A 23,885-nucleotide genomic window follows, 5' to 3' on the forward strand; every position below is an offset into this window, starting at 1 on the left:
CTTAACAGTCTTAATCCACATTCTGTTCACAAACCAGGAACAATCATAAAATGTGAACCTTCCCATGTCAATTCTCACTGTTGCCAACTGTTGCAAATTGCCTGAACAGCTGTCCGATGGTTGTGGGAAACACACCATCAGTTGTTCAGAGCAGTGAGGAACAAAAGCACCTTGCTGGGTGATCAGTGAGGAGGCTTCAGAATAAAGACAAGCTCCTGAATCCCTGGCAGAGTGCTTTGTAAGGATTTTCCTCAGAATTACATTAGTCAACAAGGCAACATGCTGACCAATAATGCTCCCTGTTGCTTTTAAATTGCCAAGGGAGTGACGATTTCATCTTCCTATCAGCACTCGTTAATTCACATTATTATCTGCATCGTTCAGGTAAAGCCCCAGGTTAATACTGTTGACTCTGTTGCTTTTCAGCACAACAATTCCATTACTGTTTTATTTGTCTACTTTTCATACTGCATAGAATTTATTTTGGGAAAGTCATCATACAAAAGTGTTCTAATTTTAGATAAATGCTCTTACAATTATTCTGCAGGAACTAGGTTTGAGGGTATTTTTTAATTGAATTTTGTCCCTAAAGGTGCTGGTTTATGCTGAGGTATGGTTCCAGGGTCAGCTGTAGCTCAGTGGGTAGCAGACTCGCCTCTGAGTCAGGAGGTTCTGGGACTTTAGCACACAAATCGAGGCTGACACTGCAGTGCACTGTTGAGGGAGTGCTGCACTGTCAAAGGTGCCATCTTTTGGAATGTTAAACCGAGATCCCATCTGCTCTCTCAAGTGGAGTTATCCCCGGTGTAAAGTGCAAGTCCTTACTCTACAGCATGAAACCACACGAGGCACATTCTGGGAACATGGTCACTCTGTGACCTTAACTCTTTATTCACAACACTCCAAGTGATGACCCTGCGTGGGACCTCCCTTTTTATACCTGTGTGATCAGGTAAAGAGTGTCCCCCACAAGTTCACCCCTTGTAGTCAAGGTGTGCATCTAGGTATGAGTGTATACAGTAATACAATGGTGTTACATTGAGGTTACATACATGACACCACCTTACCCCCAAAGTCTTATTGGGATCATAGGTTTAGTCTTTCAGGTGGTCTACGCTCCCTTGTGGAGCGCCGCAGTTGGGGCTCTCGTTGTTGGACACTGACGTGAGTTTCTGTCACTTGTGGTGATTCCGGCCTGTCCGGGCTGACCGCAGGGACTGTGCATTCTTCTGAATGCTCTTGTTGTTCGTTCACTGGCAGTGTTGTGAGCTCCATCTCATGGTCTTCTTCAGGTTCCTCCGTGTCGATGCTGAATCGTTTTTTTTACTTGATCCAGATGCTTACGGCATATCTGACCATTGTGGAGTTTTACCACAATGGCCCTATTCCTCTCTTTGTCAATTACAGTAAACTCAAGCCATTTGGGCCCCATGGCGTGATTGAGGACGAATACAGGATCATTTGTTTCTATACACCTCCCCCTTGCATTACGGTCATGGTACTCATTTTGTGACTTGCGATTGCCCTCAACTATGTCGGTCAGGACTAGGTGAATGAGGGACAACCGAGTTATGAGTGTCCGTTTCATTAGTAGCTCTGCGGGCGGGACCCCCGTGAGCAAGTGCGGTTGGGATCTATAAGCTAGCATGAGGCGCAATAGGCAGCATTGTAGGGAGGGTCCTTGAATCCTGAGCATACCTTGCTTAATGATTTGGACCGCACGTTTCGTCTGGCCATTGGCGACCGGCTTGAACAGCGCAGTCCTGACGTGGTTGATGCCATTATACGACATAAACTCTCGGAATTCGTAGCTTGTGAAACATGGGCCATTATCACTAACCAGGATGTCCGGCAAGCCATGGGTTACAAAGATCGCATGGAGACTTTCCACGGTGGTGGATGACGTGCATGAATTCAGAATGATGTACTCGATCCATTTCGAGTACGCATCTACCACAACAAGGAACATATTACCCATGAATGGGCCCACGTAGTCAACATGAATGCATGACCATGGCCTGGTGGGCCAGGGCCACGGGCTGAGCGGGGCCTCCCTGGGGGTATTACCCAGCTGGGCACACGTCATGCACCTGCGAACACAGTGTTCCAGGTCTGAATCAATTCCAGGCCACCAAACGTGTGTGACCGGGCAATGGCCTTCATCAGCACAATGCCTGGGTGCTCGCTGTGGAGTTCCCTGATGAATGCCTCCCTGCCCTTCTAGGGCATAACTACCCGGCTGCTCCATAGTAGGCAGTCGGCTTGGATGGAGAGCTCATCCATCCGTCTATGGAACGGTCTGACCTCCTCAGGGCATGCTCCGTGTGCGGGCGCCCAATCCTCAGTCAGGATACATTTCTTAATCAGGGATAGGAGGGGATCTCTGTTTGTCCAGATTTTGATCTGGCGGGCTGTGATGGGGGAGCCTGCGCTATCAAAGGCATCGACAGCCATGACCATCTCGGCGCTTTGCTCTGCTGCTCCCTCAGTGGTGGCCAGTGGAAGCCTGCTGAGCGCGTCAGCGCAATTTTCAGTGCCGGGCCGGTGCCGGATGGAGTAGTCATCAGCAGCCAGCATGAGAGCCCATCACTACATGCGAGCTGATGCATTGGCATTGATAGCCTTGCTGTCTGACAACAGGGATGTTAATGGCTTGTGGTCCGTCTCTAATTCAAACTTCCTACCAAAGACACATGCAAGCGCTTCCTTCTCGACCATACTATATCCCCCTTCTGCTTCAGAGCGCAACCTTGAGGCATAAGCCACAGGTTGTAGTTGACCCTCAGTATTGCCCTGCTGCAACACGCACCCAACCCCATAGGACGATGCATCACATGTAAGAACCAATTTTTTTTACAAGGGTCGTACAAGGTCAACAACTTGTTTGAACAAAATAGGTTTTGTGCCTGATCAGGAGCCCGTTCCTGACACACCCCCCAAAACCAATCGCAACCCTTACGCAGGTGTAGCAGCTCCAACAACGTGCTCAAGTTCGGCAGAAAGTTCCTGAAATAGTTCAGCAGTCTCAGGAATGAACGCAACTCCAATGTGTTGCAGGGCCTGGGTGCTCGGCGAATCGCCTCTGTTTTGGATTCGGTGGGCCGAATCCCATTGGCAGCAACCCTCCTGCCCAGAAACTCAACCTCAAGAGCCAAAAACACACATTTAGACTTCTTGAGTCGCAGGCCTACCTGGTCCAGTCAGCGTAGCACCTCCTCTAGGTTGTGGAGGTGTTCCTCGGTGTCTCGACCCGTGATGAGGATGTCGGCCTGGAATACAATCGTTCCAGGAATGGATTTGAGCAGGCTTTCCATGTTCCGTTGAAAAATCGCGGCCACTGATCAAATGCCAAACAGGCACCTGTTATAAACGAACAGTCCCTTGTGCGTGGTAATGGTGGTCAGTTTGGATTCGTCGGCCAGTTCCTGGGTCATATAGGCTGAAGTGAGGTCTAACTTGGTGAACAGCTTGCGCCTGCCAGCGTGGCGAAAAGGTCCTCCGCTCTCGGGAGCGGGTATTAATCTTGTAGAGACACCTGATTGATGGTGGCCTTGTAGTCGCCACAGATCCTGACAGAGCCATCCGCTTTTAGGACAGAAATGATGGGGCTTGCCCAGTTGCTGAATTCAACAGGCGAGATGATGCCCTCTCTCAACAGCCGGTCCAATTCGCTCTCGATCTTTTCCCGCATTATATATGGCACTGCTCTGGCTTTGTGGTGCACTGGCCTGGCTTCCGGGGTGATGTGTATCACTACTTTAGTGCCTTTGAAAGTCCCGATGCCAGGTTGGAATAGTGAATCGAATTGATGTAGAACTTGTGAGCACGAACTTCGCTCCACCGATGACACTGCGTGAACATTCCCCCATTTTCAGTTCATCTCGGCTAACCAGCTCCTCCCCAAAGTGCGGGACCATTGCCCGGGACAATCCAGAGTGACAGCCAATTCACTAGCCCATTGTGTGTGACAGCCAACATTGCACTGCCTAGCACCGGAATAATTTCTTTAGTGTACGTCCGTAATTGTGTCTCAACACGTGCTAATTTTAGTTTACTGGCTTTAAATGGCCATAGCTTCTCAAATTGCTGAACTCCCATGAGTGACTGGCTGGCCCCAGTGTCCAGCTCCATGCATACAGGGATACCATTTAACAAAACCTTCAACATCATGGGTGGCGTTTTGGTGTATGAACTGTTAATATTTGCCACATGGACCCGCTGAACCTCGGCATCCATCAATTCGCCCCTAAAGTCATCCTGCCTCAGAGGACCTTTTTCTGGTTCATCCATCTCATATATTAGTCTGGTTGCAGGCTTCCTGCACATTCGAGCTAAATGGCCACTGAGATTGCAGTTCCTGCAGACAAACTATTGAAATCTGCAGGATCTGGCTGTGTGTTTTCCCCCACACCTCCAGCATGAGTTAAAGTTTCCATTGTTGGGAACAAAGGAACTGTGGCTAGGCATTCTGCGCTGACTGTCCCTTTGACTGCTCTTAAGTACGCTATTAGTGGGTGTCAATGACTCCATCCCGGGCCGCATTGTCCGCTGTGATGGCGTGAATGTCCGTTCAGCCTGCCATTGTCTGAGTTGAAGTCCTACTCTGGGGTCTATTGCTGCCTGGGGGGTGTCGAACTGCCCCTGCCTGCCTGCGGGGCTCTGAGCCGCATTGATGATGTTGACTCCCTGATCCCTCGCCGGGTTAGAGGCAGAATTTTGCGCGTATATTATTTTCGTCTCTTCCTCCCCCGCCATGAAAGTTTGAGCTAGCAACACCGCCGCTTCCAAGTTCAAATCCTTGGTCTCAATTAATTTGCGATAATCCCCGCATGACCGATGCCCTCGATAAAGAAGTCCCTTAGCATCTCCCCCCTGCAGGTGTCTGTGAACTTAGAGGCTGACCAAACGCCGGAGGTCCGCTATGAAGTCCGGTATGCTCTGTCCTTCCTGACGTCGGTGAGTGTAGAATCTGTGTCAGGCCATATGTATGCTACTCGCCGGTTTGAGGTGCTCCCCGATTAATTTGGTAAGTTCTTCAAAGGTTTTGTCCGCTGGCTTTTCGGGTGCTAGTAAGTCCTTCATGAGCGCGCGAGTCTTTGGTCTGCAGCTGGTCAAAAGATGAGCCCTTCGCTTGTCGGCCGCTGCATCCCCCGGCCATTCTTTCATAACGAAGCTTTGCTGAAGCCTCTCGACATAATCGTCCCAGTCTTCCCCAACACAGTACTGTTCCTCTATGCTACCGGTGGCCATTCTCGTGGGTCGTGAATTCCTGTTTCTCGTCGCCAATGTAAAGTCCTTACTCTACAGCATGAAACCACACGAGGCACATTCTGGGAACAAGGTCACTCCATGACCTTAACTCTTTATTCACAGGACTCCAAGTGATGACCCTGCGTGAGACCTCCCTTTTTATACCTGTGTAATCAGGTAAGGAGAGTCTCCCACAAGTTCACCCCATGTGGTCAAGGTGTGCATCTAGGTTGAGTGTATACAGTAATACAGTGGTGTTATATTAAGGTTACATACATGACACCCGGTGTGCTGGCCAATATTTATCTCTCAATCAACATAAGCAAAAAAATCAATTATCTGGTCATTATCACATTGTTGTTTGTGGGAGCTTGCTGTGCACAAATTGGCTGCCGCGTTTTCCACATTACAACAGTGACTAGACTCCAAAAGTACTTCATTGGCTGTAAAGTGCTTTAAGTCGTCCGGTGGTCATGAAAGGCGCTATGTAAATCCAAGTCTTTCTTTCTTACTAATTATCCTCCAGCAGATTCAGTAAATGGGCCACTCTCCTATGTGAGTCATGCTGACTCAACACCCACACAGACTCACTTTCCTGCAAGAGTCCCTCGATAGTGATCCGGTGTCGGGACCCTCACGGAATACTCTCCTTTCTAGCTCAGGAATACCGAGGCCAATCTATTGCCCCTACTGTTGGCCTGGCTGCTTTCAGTCCACTGGTGAAAGTTAAGATCTACCCCTTGGTCTGCACAGCTCAGTTCATCCCTGGGGCAGCTTATTTACCAGTCGAGCCTTTAATGGTGTCTTTTTTAAACTTCTAATGATCGCTATTAAAAGTGGAGTAGATTTTATTTCCCGATTCTCCTGCATGTGAAATATCTGTACACTTGTTGGCATCTCTCAATCATCTCTTTTTACTTTATGTTTTATGCTTTAGAAACTGCTGGCAAGAAACAGCTGAATAGAATTTTTCCTGTGACATTGTTTAGGACCTAACCAACTGATATTACATGTGGAGAGTTAAAATTGTCCCCGGTCATAGGATCAGTCGGTCAAACTTCGAATGTGACAGGAGGCGGAATTCTTCACAAAATGCCTTTTTTCAGGCTGCCTCTACCTGGATGCCCTAAAGCAGAGAGCAGAGCAGGAACAGTGTGCCAAAGGACCTTTCCAGAGAACAGACAAGCTGCCTATGAAGACCATGTGCAGTCCCATTTTATAGAGGCCAACTGAGGGGCAAACAACAAATCAGTTTGAGTTCTACTTTTTAAAGGTAGTAACCATATCCAGTCTGAATTTTAATGACTCAAGGACACCATGAAGTGTGCAAGAATATCCTCTTGTCATGTGGGGCAATTCAATAAAATATTTTAAACTAGTACAATTATCAGTACACATTTTCATTCCACATTTTCAAAGGATAACAATATTTAAGTAAATCCACAGATTAACAGATATTTCTATGTCGGAGGAGACCTGTTGCATCATTGTGCCCATATTTTGCCAGCTATCCCACCAGAGCTGTCTACTCCAATCCATTTTTCCTGTTTTTCTTGTACAGTTTATTATCTTTTGAGTGTTCAATATGTTGTAGGCAGATGTCTATCCTGTAGTTTATGCTTATGTGCTTCATTGGCTATAAAGCGCTTTGAAACGTCCAGTGGTCATGAAAAGCGCTACAGAAATGCAAGTCTTTCTTTTTATGTAATGGGACAGAAATACAGCCTTTGGATTCTAGACTTCCATGAACCCAAAACTCAACAAAGTTTTTGTAGTTTAGCAAAATGACTTAAATGTTACCTGAAGACAAACATTACACCGTTCAGTTATAATTCAACCTGAAGACTGCTGACATTTTTCACTTATCACCCTGACCTGCCAAATGGTTTAAATGTGAAGTCAGCATTTTGCTACATTATAAAAAGCTTATAGTGATAACTCGGGGCAGACAGAGAGACTAAAATAACTATTATATATAGCCAGAATTTATACACATATAGAAAATGTAATAAGACTGCTTGTTCCTGGAGACCTTACAAAGGCAAACATAAACTAGAATAGAATTGACATAAAGATGCTTGCAGAGGTTTACACTTGCCCTAATATGTTTCCATCTACAGGTCATTGATTAGTTTATCCTATTACATATATTGTTTCAGAGCAATATCGAGAAGATACTTGAAGATTATTCAATTTACCTTAATATCAGGTAGTCGCAGAAGGGATTGAGTAACAATTATTTTGCACTCTACTGGCTTGAGGTGCAGTTAACCTGTGCTTTAACTGCATTGCTTTTCAAAAGCACTTCTGAATGTTAGCACAGGGCACTACAGCTATGCACCTTTGTATTCCTGCCCCACTGATCTCTCTCTGTCTCCTTTCAGTTGTTGCTCTCCCATTTGACCTTGCTCTTACCCACTATTGCTTTTGTTTTCTAGTTTTAAGTTTATTTCATAGTCAAATAAATAGAGGCAGGTCAGGGCAGCTCAGTCCCGTGGAATGCACATTATGTGCTGTGTGGGAAGTCCTGGATGCTTTGCGTAGCCTGGATGACCACATGTGCAGGAAGTTTCGACAGCTACAGCAACGTGAGCTCTGGGTTTCGGATGCTTGAGCAGCAGCTGGAGTCACTTTCCTGAGAGGTGGCCATCCCGCAGCTTAAGAGTGTGCAGGCAGAGAGGGAGTGGATGACCACCAGACAGAAGAGGAGGACCAGGCATATAGTGCAGGAGTCCCCTGAGTGCATCTCGCTGTCCAACCGGTATTCTGTTCGGAGTACTGGTGGGGGTGATGATTCCTCTGGGGAGTGCAGACAGAGCCAAGTTCATGGCTCAGCTGCAAAGGTGGGGGGGGGAGGAAGAAGAGTGGAAGAGCAATAGTGGTAGGGGATTCGATAATTTGGGGAGCAGACTGGCGTTTCTGCAACTGCAGATGTAACTCCAGAATGTTATTTCTCTGGTGCCAAGGTTCAAGGATGTCACCGAACGGCTGCATGGCATTCTGGGGGGATAGGGTGAACAGTCTGAGGTTGTGGCCCATATCAGTAAGAATAACATAGGTAAAAAGAGCGATGACATCCTGCAGGCAGACTTTAGGGAACTAGGAGAAAGATTAAAACGTGCTAGTGAGTACAGAAATAGGAGGATAGAACAGATGAATGCATGGCTGGAGGGATAGTGCAGGAGGGAGGAATTTAGATTCCTGAGGCATTGGGACCGTTTCTGGAGGAGATCGTACGTGTACAAGCCGAACGGGTTGCACCTCAACAGAGTTGGGACAAATATCCTCGCGGCGGTTTTGATAGTGCTATTGGGGAGGGTTTAAACCAGCTTGGCAGGAGGATGGGAACATGAGAATAGATTCAGTAAGGAGAGCAGCAAAGCTGGAATTGGAAAGCAGAAAAGTAGAAAGTGAATTTGGAAGACAGAGGAAACAAGGGCTAGAAATTAGACAACAAGGAAGTTTGGCAGTGCTAAATGGTATATACTTCAATGCAAGGAACTGAAAGCACAGAAAGGCACTTGGGAGTATGATATTATAGCTATTAATGAGACATGGCAGAGACAAGGGTAGGTATGGCAGCTCAACCGGTTTCAGGGTTTTCAGACGAGATAGAGAGGGAGGTGAAAAAGGAGGGGGGTGGTCACAGTATTGACTAAAGATACAATTACAGCTGTGAGGAGGGAAGATATATTGGAAGATTCATCAAATGAAGCCATATGGATTGAATTGAAGAACAAAAAGGGGTGATCATATTGCTGGGAGTGTACTATAGACCCCAACACAATCAGAGGGAGATAGAAGAGCAAATATGTAGGCAACTTTCTGAAAAGTGCAAAAACTATAGGGCAGTAATAGTGGGAGATTTCAGCTACCATAATATTAACTGGGACAACATTAGTGTGACAGGTATAGAGAGCACGGAATTCCTAAAATGCATTCAGGAGAACTTTTTTAACCAGTATGTAGCAAGCCCAACAAGGTAGGGGGCAGTTCTGGACTTAGTTTTAGAGAATGAAGCTGGGCAGGTGGAAGGGGTATCAGTGGGAGAGCATTTTGGTGCTAGTGATCATAATTCAGTAAGATTTAGAGTAGTTATGGAAAAGGACAAAGAGGGACCAGGAATAAAAGTTCTCAATTGGAACAAAGCCAATTTTGCTGAGCTGAGATGGGATTTGGTCAAAGTGGCCTAGAAACAGCTACTTGATGGTAAATCAGTGTCAGAGCAGTGGGAGGCATTTTAGGAGGAAATCCTGGGGTTCAGAGCGAGTATGTTCCTTTAAAAAAAAAGGGTGGGACTAACAAATCTAGAGCCCCCTGAACCTACAGGGTAGAATAAAGAAAAAAAGGGAGGCTTATGACAGATATCAAGGGCTCAATACTGCAGAAACTCGAGAGGAGTATAGAAAGTGCAAGGGTGCAATTATAAAGGAAATTAGGAAAGCAAACATTGAGCATGAAAACATTTTGGCAAGTAAAATCAAGGAAAACCAAAAGATGTTTTAGAAATACATTAAGCACAAGAGGATAACTAAAGAAAGGATAGGGCCTATTTGAAACCATAAAGGTGGATTGTATGTGGAATCAGTTGACATGGGTATGGTTCTTAATGAATACTTTGCATTTGTTTTCATAAGAGGAGGTGTGTGAAATATTAGATGAAATAAACATAGTGAGAGAGGAAGTATTAAGAGTTTAGCAGCTTTGAATGTGGATAAATCCCCAGACCCAGATGAAATGTAGCCCAGGCTGTTAAGAGAAGCAAAAGAGGTAATAGCAGAGGCTCTTACCATCATTTTCCAAACCTTTCTGGCTACAGATATGGTGCCAGAGGACTGGAGGACTGGAGAACGGGATGGACTGAGTAATCACAGCTTAACCTCAATGGTGGGAAAATTATCGGAGAAAATCCTGAGGGACAGGATAAATCTTAATTTAGAAAGACACGGATTAATCAAACACATTCAGCATGGATTTGTTAAGGGAGGATCGTGTCTGACTAACTTGATTGAATTTTTTTGAGAAGGTAACAAGGAGGGTCGATGAGGGTAGTGCATATGATGCAGTGTATATGGATTTTAGCAAAGGCTTTTGATAAGGTCCCACATGGCAAATTGGTCACGAAAGTAAAAGCCCTTGGGATCCAGGGCAAAGTAGCAAGTTGGATCCAAAATTGGCTCAGAGGCAGGAAGCAAAGTGTAATGGTTGATGGGTGTTTTTGTGACTTGAAGGCTGTTTCCAGTGGGGTTCCGCAGGGCTCAGTGCTGGGTCCCTTGCTTTTTGTGGTATATATCAATGATTTAGACTGAATGTAGGGGGTATGTAAGATGTTTGCAGATGATACTAAAATTGGCTGGGTGGTTGATAATCAAGAAGATAGCTGCGGACTGCACAATGATATCAATCAACTGGTCAAGTGGGCAGAACAGTTGCAAATGGAATTCAATCCAGAGAAGTATAAGGTAATGCATTTGAGGAGGGCTAACAACAGAGCTCTCCTTCAAAGTAGTATTATGGGATCATGAAAGTTCACCCGAAACCCCAGAAAATTCAACTAAACTCAGACAAGGAAAAAGGCATTTCTGTGCAATATTAGCTACAAAAACGGTTGATTAAAAGTGGCGTACAAATAAGGAGATATTTCACAACACTCAAGAATAATATATTGCGGTGAGGAGGAAAGGATGTAAAAGAAAAGACAGCCATCCGTGGCTAACTAAAGAAATAAAGGACGATATCCAATTAAAAACAAGGGCATACAAAGTGGGCAAAACTTGTGGGAGGACAGAAGATTGGAAAGCTTTTAAAAGCCAGTAAAAAATGACTAAAAAAATGATTAAGAAAGGAAATTAAACTAGCACGAAATATAAAAACAGATAGCAAGAGTTTGGATAGGTATATAAAAAGGAAAAGAGTGTTAATAGTAAATGTTGGTCCCTTAGAGGACGAGACCGGGGAATTAGTAATGGGAAAATGGAGATGGCAGAAACTCTGAACAAATATTTTTTATCAGTCTTTAAGGTAGAGGACACCAACAATATCCCAACAGTGGATAGTCAAGGGGCTATGGAGCTGGGGGGGGGGGGGCGGGGGGGAGAAAATTAACACAATCACAATCATTAAGGAGCTGATACTCAGTAAGATAATGGGACTAAAGGTGGATAAATCCCCTGGACCTGATGATTTGCATTCTAGGGTCTTAAGCGAAGTAGAGGCAGGGATAGTGGATGCATTGGTTGTAATTTACGAACATTCCCTGTATTCTGGGGCGGTCCCAGCAGATTGGAAAACTGCAAATTTAACGCCCCTATTTAAAAAAGGAGGCAGACAAAAAGCAGGAAACTATAGACCAGCTAGCCTAACATCTGTCATTGGGAAAATGTTGGAGTCCATTATTAAAGAAGCAGTAGCAGGACATTTGGAAAAGCAAAATTTGGTCAGGCAGAGTCAGCATGGATTTATGAAGGGGAAGCCATGTTTGACAAATTTGCTGGAATTCTTTGAGGATGTTACGAACAGAGTGGATAAAGGGGAACCAGTGGATGTTGTGTATTTGGACTTCCAGAAGGCAACTGACAAAGTGCCACATAAAAGGTTACTGTACAAGATAAAAGTTCACAGGGTTGGGGGTAATATACTTGCATGGATAGAGGATTGGCTAACTAACAGAAAACAAAGTCAGGATAAATAATTCATTCTCAGGTTGGCAATCAGTAACTAGTGGGGTGCAGCAGGGATCAGTGCTGGGTCCCCGACTATTTACAATCTAATGACTTGGAAGAAGGGACCGAGTGTAACATACCCAAGTTTGCTGACGATACAAAGATGGGAGGAAAAGCAAATTGTGAGGAGGACACAAAAAATCTGCAAAAGGACACAGCAAGGTTAAGTGAGTGGGCAAAAATTTGGCAGCTGGAGTATAATGTTGGAAAGTGTGAGGTCATGCATTTTGGCAGAAAGAATCAAAGAGCAAGTTATTATTTAAATGGAGAAAAATTGCAAAGTGCTGCAGTACAGTGGGACCTGGGGGTATTTGTGCATGAAATACAAAAGGTTAGTATGCAGGTACAGCAAGTGAATGGAATCTTGGCCTTTATTGCAAAGGTGATGGCGTCTATATAAGACCATAAGAAATAGGAGCAGGAGTAGGTCATACGACTCCTCGAGCCTGCTCTGCCATTCAATAAGATCATGGCTGATCTGATCATGGACTCAGCTCCACTTCCCCGCCCGCTCCCCATAACCCCTCATCCCCCTTATCATTTAAGAAAGTATTTCTGTCTTAAATGTATTCAATGGCCCAGCTTTCACAGCTCTTTGAGGCAGGGAATTCCACAGGCTTACAATCCACTGAGAGAAGAAATTTCTCCTCATAGTTTTAAATGGGTGGCCCTTTATTCTAAGATCATGCCCTCTAGTTCTAGTCTCCCTCATCAGTGGAAACATCCTCTCTGTATTCGCCTTGTTAAGTCCCCTCATAATCTTATATGTTTCGATAAGATCACCTCTCATTCTTCTGAATTCCAATGAATAGAGGCCCAATCTACTCAACCTTTTCTCATAAGTCAACCCCTTAATCCCCGGAATCAACCTAGTGAACTTTCTCTGAACTGCCTCCAAAGCAGGTATATCCTTTTGTAAATATGGAAACTAAAACTGCACGTAGTATTCCAGGTGTGGCCTCACCAATACCCTGTATAACTGTAGCAAAATTTCCCTGGTTTTATACTCCATTCCCTTTGCAATAAAGGCCAAGATTTCATTGGCCTTCCTGATCACTTGCTGTACCTGCATACTATCCTTTTGCGTTTTCATGCACAATTACCTCCAGGTCCCGCTGTACTGCGGCACTTTGCAATCTTTAACCATTTAAATAATAACTTGCTCTTGGATTTTTTTCTGCCAAAGTGCATGACCTCACACTTTCCAACATTATACTCCATCGGCCAAATTTTTGCCCACTCACTTAGCCTGACTATGTCCTTTTGCAGATTTTTTATGCCCTCCTCACACATTGTTTTTCCTCCCATCTTTGTATTGTCAGCAAACTTGGCTATGTTACACTCAGTCCCTTCTTCCAAGTCATTAATGTAGATTGTAAATAGTTGAGGCCCCAGCACTGATCCCTGCAGCACCCCACTAGTTACTGGTTGCCAACCAGAAAATGAACCATTTATCCCGACTGTCTGTTTTCTGTTAGTTAGCCAATCCTCTATCCATGCTAATATATTACCCCCAACCCCGTGAACTTTTATCTTGTGCAGTAACCTTTTATGTGGTACCTTGTCAAATGCCTTCTGGAAGTCCAAATACACCACATCCACTGGTTCCCCTTTATCCACCCTGTTCATTACATCCTCGAAGAACTCCAGCAAATTTGTCAAACATGACTTCCCCTTCATACATCCATAATGACTCTGCCTGACTGAATTTTGCTTTTCCAAAAGAGTATAGAAGCAGGGAGTTCTTGCTACAGTTATAAAAGGTATTGATTAGGCCACACCTGGAATACCGCATGCAGTTTTGGTTTCCATATTTAAGAAAGGGTATACTTGCTTTGGGGGCAGTTCAGAGAAGGTTCCCCATGTTGATTCCGGGGATGAGGGGGTTGACTTACGAGGAAAGGTTGAGTAGGTTGGGCCTCTACTCATTGGAATTCAGAAGAATGAGAGGTGATTTTATCGAACATATAAGATCATGAGGGGGCTTGACAAGGTGGATGCAGAGAGGATGTTTCCACTGATAGAGGAGACTAGAACTAGAGGGCATAATCTTAGAATAAGGGTCCGCCCATTTAAAACTAAGATGAGGAGGAATTTCTTCTCTCGGACGGTTGTAAATCTGTGGAATTCCCTGCCTCAGAGAGCTGTGGAAACTGGGTCATTGAATACATTTAAAACAGAGAGAGACAGTTTCTTAACCAATAAGAGAATAAGTGGTTTTGGAGAGCAGGCAGGGAAGTGGACCTGAGTCCATGATCGGATGAGCCATGATCGTCTTAAATGATGGAGCGGCTCGAGGGGCCGTATGGCCTACTCCTGCTCGTATTTCTGATGGACTTATGTTCTTATGTTAAAATATGGGCAATAATTTCCTCATTATTGTTTTACCCTCTCTCTGGCTCCACACCACTGGAACAGCGGGGAGTCCGGGGATTGGCGGAGGCCTAGAAAAGGCACAGCAGTCGTCGGAAGCGGGAGTGCGAGCAGCGGGGAGTCCGGGGATCGGCGGAGGCCTAGAAAAGGCACAGCAGTCGTCGGAGGCGGGAGTGCGAGCAGCGGGGAGTCCGGGGATCGGCGGAGGCCTAGAAAATGCACAGCCGGTGCAGCTGCAGCAGGGTGAGAAGGCAAAAAAGAAGTAGAAAGAAATCGAAAGGTGACGTCACAGCCAAGGGGGTAAGTGATTGGCTGGTGATTGGCAAGTAGTTTTTCTTTTTCTTATCTTTATCAGTAAGTAATATTTAGCATTGTTTTTGCCAAATTAAGTTTATCTGAGGTTTAAGTCATGGCAGGAGAGCTCGGACACGTACTATATGGGAAGTCAGGAACGCTTCCGTTGTCCCTGACGACTATGTATGCAGGAAGTGCATTTGCCTGCAGCTCCTGACGGATAGCTTTGCGGCACTGGAGCTGAGGGTGGATGTACTCTGGAGCATCCACGATGCTGAGAATGAAGTGAATAGCACGTTTAGTGAGTTGGTCTTACCGCAGGTAAAAAGTACACAGCCAGATAGTGAATGGGTGACCAACAGGAAGAGCAGTGCAAGGAAGGTAGTGCAGGGGTCCCCTGCGGTCATCCCCCTGCAAAACAGATACACCGCTTTGGGTACTGTTGGGGGGGGATGACTCATCAGGGGAGGGCAGCAGCAGCCAAGTACATGGCACCGTGGGTGGCTCTGCTGCACAGGAGGGCAGGAAAAAGAGTGGGAGAGCTATAGTGATAGGAGATTCAATTGTAAGGGGAATAGATAGCCATTTCTGCGACCGCAACCAAGACACCAGTATGGCATGTTGCCTCCCTGGTGCAAGGGTCAAGGATGTCTCGGAGCGGGTGCAGGGCATTCTGAAAAGGGAGGGTGAACAGCCAGTTGTCGTGGTGCATATAGGTACCAATGATATAGGTAAAAAATGGGATGAGGTCCTCCAAGCTGAATTTAGGGAGCTAGGATCTAAATTAAAAAGTAGGAACCTCAAAAATATTAATCTCAGGATTGTTACCAGTGCCACGTGCTAGGAATCACAGGATAGCTCAGATGAATATGTGGCTGAAGGAGTGGTGCAGAAGGGAGGGATTCAAATTCCTGGGACATTGGAACCGGTTCTGGGGGAGGTGGGACCAGTACAAACCGGATGGTATGCACCTGGGCAGGACCGGAACTAATGTCCTCGGCAGAATGTTTGCTAGTGCTGCTGGGGAGGAATTAAAATTAATACGGCAGGGGGCTGGGAACCTATGCAGGGAGACAGAGGGAAGTAGAATGGGGGCAGAAGCAAAAGATAGAAAGAAGAAAACTAAAAGTGGAGGGCAGAGTAACCTAAGGCAAAAAGCAAAAAGGGCCACATTACAGAAAAATTCTAAGGGGGCAACGTGTGTTAGAAAGACAAGCCTGAAGGCTCTGTGCCTCAATATGAGGAGTATTCAGAATAAGGTGGACAAATTAACTGCGCAGATAGCAGTTAACGGGTATGATGTAATTGGCATCATGGAGACATGGCTCCACGGTGACCAAGGCTGGGAACTCAACATCCAGGGGTATTCAACATTTAGGAAGGATAGACAGAAAGGAAAAGGAGGTGGGGTGGCAATGCTGGTTAAAGAGGAAATTAATGCAACAGTAAGAAACACATTAGCTTGGATGATGTGGAATCGGTATGGGTGGAGCAACAGAATACCAAAGGGCAGAAAACGCTAGTGGGAGTTGTGTACAGACCACCAAACAGAAGTTGTGAGGTTGGGGACAGCATCAAATAAGAAATTAGGGATGCATGCAATAAAGGTACAGCAGTTATCGTCAGTGACTTTAATCTACTTATTGATTGAGCTAACCAAACTGGTAGCAATATGGTGGAGGAGGATTTCTTGGAGTGTATTAGGGATGGTTTTCTAGACCAATATGTCGAGGAACCAACTAGGGAGCTGGCCATCCTAGACTGGGTGATGTGTAATGAGAAAGGAGTAATTGGCAACATTGTTGAACGAGGCCCCTTGGGGAAGAGTGATCATAACATGGTAGAATTCGTTATTAAGATAGTGACACAGTTAATTCAGGAACTAAGGTCCTGAACTTAAGGAAAGGTAACTTTGATGGTTTGAGGCATGAATTGGCTAGAATAGACTGGCAAATGATACTTAAAGGGTTGACGATGGATAAGCAATGGCAAACATTTAAAGATCACATGGATGAACTTCAGCAATTATACATCCCTGAGTAAAAATAAAATGGGGAAGGTGGCTCAACCGTGGCTAACAAGGGAAATTAAGGATAGTGTTAAATCCAAGGAAGAGGCATATAAATTGGTCAGAAAAAGCAGCAATTCTGAGGACTGGGAGAAATTTAGAATTCAGCAGAGGAGGGCAAAGGATTTAATTAAGAGGGGGAAAATAGAGTACGAGAAGAAGCTTGCCGGGAACATAAAAACTGACTGCAAAAGCTTCTATAGATATATGAAGAGAAAAAGATTAGTGAAGACAAACGTAGATCCCTTGCAGTTGGATTCAGGTGAATTTATAATGGGGAACAAAGAAATGGCAGACCAATTGAACAAATACTTTGGTTCTGTCTTCACGAAGGAAAACACAAATAATCTTCAAGAAGTACTAGGGGACCGAGGGTCTAGTGAGAAGGAGGAACTAAAATATATCTTTATTAGGCGGGAAATTGTGTTCGGGAAATTGATGGGATTGAAGGCCGATAAAGCCCTGGGGCCTGATAGTCTGCATCCCAGACTACTTCAGGAAGTGGCCCTAGAAATAGTGGATTCATTGGTGATCATTTTCCAACAGTCTTTCAAGTCTGGATCAGTTCCTATGGACTGGAGAGTAGCTAATGTAACACCACTTTTTAAAAAGGAAGGGAGAGAGAAAGCAGTTAATTATAGACCGGTTAGCCTGACATCAGTAGTGGGGAAAATGTTGGAATCAATTATTAAGGATGAAATAGCAGTGCAATTGGAAAGCAGTGACAGGATCGGTCCAAGTCAGCATGGATTTATGAAGGGGAAATCATGCTTGACAAATCTTCTGGAATTTTTTGAGGATGTAACTAGTAGAGTGGACAAAGGAGAACCAGTGGATGTGGTGTATTTGGAATTTGTGTGCAAAATCAAAGCACATGGTATTGGGGGTAATATATTGACGTGGATAGAGAACTGGTTGTCAGACAGGAAGCAGAGAGTCGGGATAAACGGGTCCTTTTCAGAATGGCAGGCAGTGACTAGTCGAGTGCTGCAGGGATCAGTGCTGGGACCCCAGTTCTTTACAATATATATCAATGATTTAGATGAAGGAATTGACTGTAATATCTCCAAGTTTGCAGATGACACTAAGCTAGGTGGCAGTGTGAGCTGTGAGGGGGAAGGTAAGAGGCTGCAGGTTGACTTGGACAGGTTAGGTGAGTGGGCAAATGCATGGCAGATGCAGTATAATGTGGATAAATGTGAGGTTATCCACTTTGGGGGCAAAAATGCGAAGACAGATTATTATCTGAATGGCGGCAGATTAGGAAAAGGGGAGGTCCAACGAGACCTGGGTGTCATGATCCATCAGTCATTGAAAGTCGGCATACAGGTACAGCAGGCGGTGAAGACGACAAATGGTATGTTGGCCTTCATAGCTAGGGGATTTGAGTATAGGAACAGGGAGGTCTTACTGCAGTTGTACAAGGCCTTGGTGAGGCCTCACCTGGAATATTGTGTTCAGTTTTGGTCTCCTAATCTGAGGAGGAACGTTATTGCTATTGAGGGAGTGCAGCGAAGGTTCACCAGACTGATTCCTGGGATAGCTGGACTGACATATGAGGAGAGACTGGATCAACTGGGCCTTTATACATTGGAGTTTAGAAGGATGAGAGGGGATTTCATAGAAACATATTAGATTCTGACGGGACGGGACAGGTTAGATGCGGGTAGAATGTTCCAGAACCAGGGGACACATTCTTAGGTTATGGGATAGGCCATTTAGGGCTGAGATAAGGAGAAACTTCTTCACTCAGAGTTGTTAACCTGTGGGATTCCCTACCGCAGAGAGTTGTTGATGCCAGTTCATTGGATATATTCAAGAGGGAGTTAGATATGGCCCTTACGGCTAAGGGGATCAAGGGTTATGGAGAGAAAGCAGGAAAGAGGTACTGAGGAAATGATCAGCCATGATCTTATTGAATGGTGGTGCAGCCTCAAAGAGCCGAATGGCCTACTCCTGCACCTATTTTCTATATTTCTATGTTTCTATATCCTTCCCCTATGTGTTTGCCTCGTGCATTCAATCTCTCTGCCTCAATTGTCTCCACATATTCCTGATTTCTCAAAACCTTTTTTTGTAAATGACAAGTGGTTTCTGCTGGAGAATGCAATTTTAGTACCAAATGTCAAGCCCTGCCAGGTAGAATACACCCCACACGACTTTTCTGTAAAATTAAATGAGGCAGTTTAATAATGCGCGGCTGATCTGATATTGCTTGTTTTGCACCAATGCCGAAAGTTAAAATGACGGCCCCACCCCCCCCTCCCACCCCCATTCTCTGCTAACCGTATTTCAACTGCAGGAGAGCAATTCCTACTGCAACACTGTGACTTTTCCATTTCTCACAGCATGCATCTTTGTGACTTCTCTTCCAGACTGTCAATCAGTACTGAATGTTGGCTAGTTTCTTGCTGTTGACATAACTGATTGGCACATTTATAATATTCACCTTATAACTGTTAATGTCTGCAATCGAAGCTGGATTTCAAGCTTGGGCTCAGAGTTGAAAGGAAAACGCTCTAATCCACTGCACTACCCGGTCTTTGAAGCAAAGTCATTTCTGTGCTGTTTGTGTAATGAAGCAATATATATCTATTGTACCTGAGCAATGAGGGAGAGAATCACTCCAGTGACTGTCCTCTTGACAAACACGAGTATTATTTCCAATCAGAGTTCGGGCTCCGGCGCAAGCGTAGCGAACTACCGAACCAAAAGTAAACTTGTCTCCAAAAAGCTCACCGTTTACAGGAACTCCTGGATGACCACATGAAATAGCTGGAAAACAAAATGACATTTATCAGATCTGAAGTCATTGGATTTGCCAGAAAACAAATATAGAAGTGCCATCTTTAATATTTTGTAGCTTGACTGTTATTAAAACTCTTGCAGATATCTGCTCCGAATCAAGGAAAGACACCTATGTTTGAAAATGATATTAATCTATTTGACTAAATAAATGGGTTCACCTTTTGCATCAGCAATGTTAGTAAAGCCAGAGGCGATTTAATACAGTGCCAGTCTAATTTAAAACTGAAATATCACAAACATCAAACAATATACAAACTTTCACTCGTTCAGCATGGTGAGTAACTGATTTCAACTACAAAATGCTTTAGGGATATCACTGACTGCATTTATATGGGGCCAGTATTCAGAAAGTAAAAAGCAAAATACTGCAAATGCGGGTAATCTGAAACAAGAACACAAAGGACTGGAAAGATGCAACAGGTCAACCAGGTTCATAACTTTCTTCATAACTGAAAAATAAAAGATGGACAAGCATATTAATAAAATCAGAAAAAGGGGAAAATCCGATAGGAAGTATCAGTGGAATAATTGCTGAATGATGTTACACATCATCTCAGGCAGGTAATAAACAGAAGCAATGAAGAAATAAACAATAAAGGGATGTTGAGTAACTGAGGTGTGCAGTCATAAAAATGGGAGAAAATCGGAGAGATGGAAAACATAGAAAACCTAGGTTCAAAACTAAAACAGATGTGAAAATAAAACTGTTACGTTTAGAATAACTCCACAAGACTGTATATCTTAAGCTCAAACTGTTGTGACCTTGGTCTCTTTATTGTAACTCCAGAGTGAGGAGGCAGTATGGTAGACTGCCTTTTATACCTGCTTGCCCAGGGTGTGCAGGTTACCCTTGAGTCTCCCACAGGTGCGCCCCTGGTGGCAAGTCTTATACATTGGTAATGTCTACATACATAACATCATTCCCTCCCACCCCAAAGTTTTATGTACAAGTTATTTACAAGTTGAGGCGATCAGGGGCTCTGCGTTCCCGATTTGATCGCTTGAGTTGAAGTCCTGGCATGGGTGAGTCGGTCGGATCATTGCTGCACTGCGGTGTGGCTGGGCTGATCGGACTGTCGGGCATGGTGGGTTCATCCTCGTGGTTGACCGCGAGGTCAATTGCTGGTTGGGTGTGTGTGGGTGGATCTATGATCGTAATGTCCTGTTCAAACTGTTCTTGGTTGTCAGTGAACTGCAGTTTGGTCTGATCCAAGTGCTTTCTGTACGTTTGTCCGTTTAAAAGTTTGACAACAAACACTCTATTCCCCTCCTTGGCTAACACAGTGCCAGCAACCCCATTGGGACCAAGACCATAATTAAGAACAAACACAGAGTCTTTAACTTCAATGTCACGTGATACAACCGCGCGATCGTGGTACATGTTATGCCGGTGACGCCGGGTTCCTACATGATCATTGAGATCCGGGTGGACTAAGGAGAGCCTGGTTTTGAGTGCTCTCTTCAATAGCAATTCTGCAGGGGGAACCCCGGTAAGCGACTGGGGTCGTGTGCGGTAGCTGAGCAGAACATGAGATAGCCGGGTCTGCAGGGAACTGTCCGTCACGCATTTCAAGCTCTGCTTGATGGTCTGGACTGCCCGTTCCGCTGTGACCATTGGATACGGGCTTAAACAGCGCAGACCTGACATGCTTGATGCCATTGAGGGTCATGAACTCGTTGAATTCCGAGCTGGTGAAACATGGTCCATTGTCACTAACAAGGATGTTGGACAAACCATGAGTAGCGAACATGACCCGGAGGCTTTCAATGGTGGCAGTGGACATACATGACGACATTATTGTACATTCAATCCATTTAGAGTAACACTTGGGCGCACGAGGCGTCAACTTCCGAAAAGAGTGCTTTGATGTCATCCCAGTTCCATCGGATGTTTCCTAGCCTGCTTCTGCCGAACAGCGTTGGACCATCGCCTGGTACAATCCACAGTGATAAATCATGCACAGTTCCATCATACGATACCTTCACTGCCGCACTACCAATGACTGATATGAGTTCTTTGGTGTAAGTGCGCAGCTTGGTGTGGATCGGACTTAGTTGTGGGCTTTGTGCCTTGTTGCCCCACAGTTTCTCAAAAGTCTTCTGGCTCATAATTGACTGACTCGCCCCCATGTCCAATTCCATGGAAACTGGAATGCCGTTTTTAACATTATCAGAGGCCTTTTAGTGATGAAGGTATGTACCTCATGCATTTTATCTTCAGCCTCGGGTTGAGTTGCCTCTTTTACTCGTTCAGCGTAATCCGCGCCGGATCGGTCATCTTCTGCCGACTCTGCCACGTGGTGAGTCGCAGCACTTCTGCACATTCGCTGGAGGTGCCCCATTGTTCCACAGCCCTTGCACACGTAGTGCTTGAATCGATATTGATGGACTTGATGATTACCCCCGCAGCGCCAACACGGTGCTAATGGATTCACATTCATGCCCCACGGCGGACTTTGAGTCATCCTAGGTCTGACCTCTGCAGACGTGTAGGCCCTGCAATGTACAGTTCTGCCTGCAGTTTTATGCACATTACTTGCCGATGAGTTATGATGCTGCAATGATATCTGTTTAGTGTTATCGTTCACGGACATAAAAGCCTGGGCTATCGTGATGGCCTTGCTCAGATCTAGGGATTCGGCAGACAGCAATTTGCGAAGAATGACCTTGTGGCCAATTCCAAGCATGAAAAAGTCCCGCAACACTTCCCCCAAAAATCCAGCAAATATGCACAGTCCCACAAGGCGTCTTAGGTCAGCGACACAGCTCGCCACTTCCTGGCCCTTGGAGCGGTGGTGCGTATAAAGCGATACCTGGCCATCAAGATGCTCTCCTTCGGCTTGAGGTGTTCCCGAACCAGCATGCACAACTCTTCATATGTCTTGTCCGATGGTTTCGTCGGTGCTCGCAGATTTTTGATGAGGCCATATATCGTGGACTCGTAAATGGTCAGCAGAATAGCCTTGCGCTTGATCACCCTCAACAAATCTCTCGAGAATACCAATGGCAGCCAGAACTGCATGAAAGTTCGTGATCTGTTACTCGTCGCCAATTGTTATGTTTAGAATAACTCCACAAGACTGTATAGCTTAAGCTCAAACTGTTGTGACCTTGGTCTCTTTATTGTAACTCCAGAGTGAGGAGGCAGCATGGTAGACTGCCTTTTGTACCTGTTTGCCCAGGGTGTGCAGGTGACCCTTGGGTCTCCCACAGGTGCGCCCCTGGTGGCAAGTCTTACACATTGTTTGAGTTATGTATGTAAACATTACCAAAGTGCTGACAAAGTGCAGTGAATCCACGAACTCCGAAAGCAAAGTGAAAGTCATCATCATCATCATAGGCAGTCTCTCGGAATCGAGGAAGACTTGCTTCCCCTCTAAAAATGAGTTCTTAAATGACTGGACAGTCCAATATGAGAATTACAGTCTCTGACACAGGTGGGACAGACAGTCGTTGAGGGAAAGGATGGATGGGACTGGATTGCCGCAAGCTCCTTCTGCTGCCTGCGCTTGGCTTCTGAATGCTCTCAGCGACGAGACTCGAGGTGCTCAGCGCCCTCCCGGATGCACTTCCTGCACTTAGGGCGGTCTTTGGCCAGAGACTCACAGGTGTCAGTGGGGATGTTGCATTTTATCAAGGAGGCTTTGAGGGTGTCCTTGAAACGTTTCCTCTGCCCACCTTGGGGCTTGTTTATTCCACTCTGCAGTTATGTTTATACTCCGGATGTGATGGCAGCCAAAACAGGTAAAACCAGCACAAGTATTTACCAATTTACCAAAAGCATTATCCCCATAGATTAATCTTCTTAACACATTTATACCATCCTTAGTTACTCACATATTATCTGCAGCTACTTCAATTGAGTCAAGTATAGTGGTATTAAAATGAATGTATCATAACCTCTGCATAATGCAGTGGGTAATACTTAAGTACTGAGCTTGCACCTAGTGATTTACATCATCAATTTAAGATGTAACAAAAACTTGTGGCTTTGGAGGAGAAGCCAGCTTGCTTTGAAATTAGGTGGTGCACTAATAGCATACAAATGCTTAATGCTTTTGAAATTCTCTTTTATCTATTTTAGCAGAGATGGCAACTCGTTTAAAATACATTTCAAGATCTGTTAGTGTTGAGGTTTATGAAGACAAATTGTCCACTGTGGTAATGGAGTCAAGTACCAGAGAACATAAGTTAACAATTAGAACATCAGGAGCAAAACCTTCAATCAGGAGGAAGAACGTTCTTGCCCAAGAAGTTGTGGAATAACTTACCATGGAAGACAATTGAAGCAGAAATCATAAATGAGTCCAATAGGCATTTGAATGAATTTTCAGAATAAGTTAGGAAGATGGGGGAACTGAGATTTATCA

At 45.0% G+C, this 23,885-nt stretch overlaps 1 protein-coding gene across 1 annotated transcript in view; it reads right to left on the reverse strand.

The window, feature by feature from the left end:
- Positions 1–23,885, reverse strand: part of LOC139266579 (CUB and sushi domain-containing protein 1-like) — a 3,131,815-nt gene that overhangs the window by 89,756 nt on the left and 3,018,174 nt on the right. The window contains exon 59 of the mRNA XM_070884173.1: positions 19,309–19,482. Within this exon, the coding sequence (XP_070740274.1) occupies positions 19,309–19,482 (174 nt within the window). The remainder of the gene's footprint in view (positions 1–19,308; positions 19,483–23,885) is intronic.

Source organism: Pristiophorus japonicus, chromosome 7 (assembly GCF_044704955.1).
Source record: "Pristiophorus japonicus isolate sPriJap1 chromosome 7, sPriJap1.hap1, whole genome shotgun sequence".
NCBI classification, from domain to species: Eukaryota; Metazoa; Chordata; class Chondrichthyes; family Pristiophoridae; genus Pristiophorus; species Pristiophorus japonicus.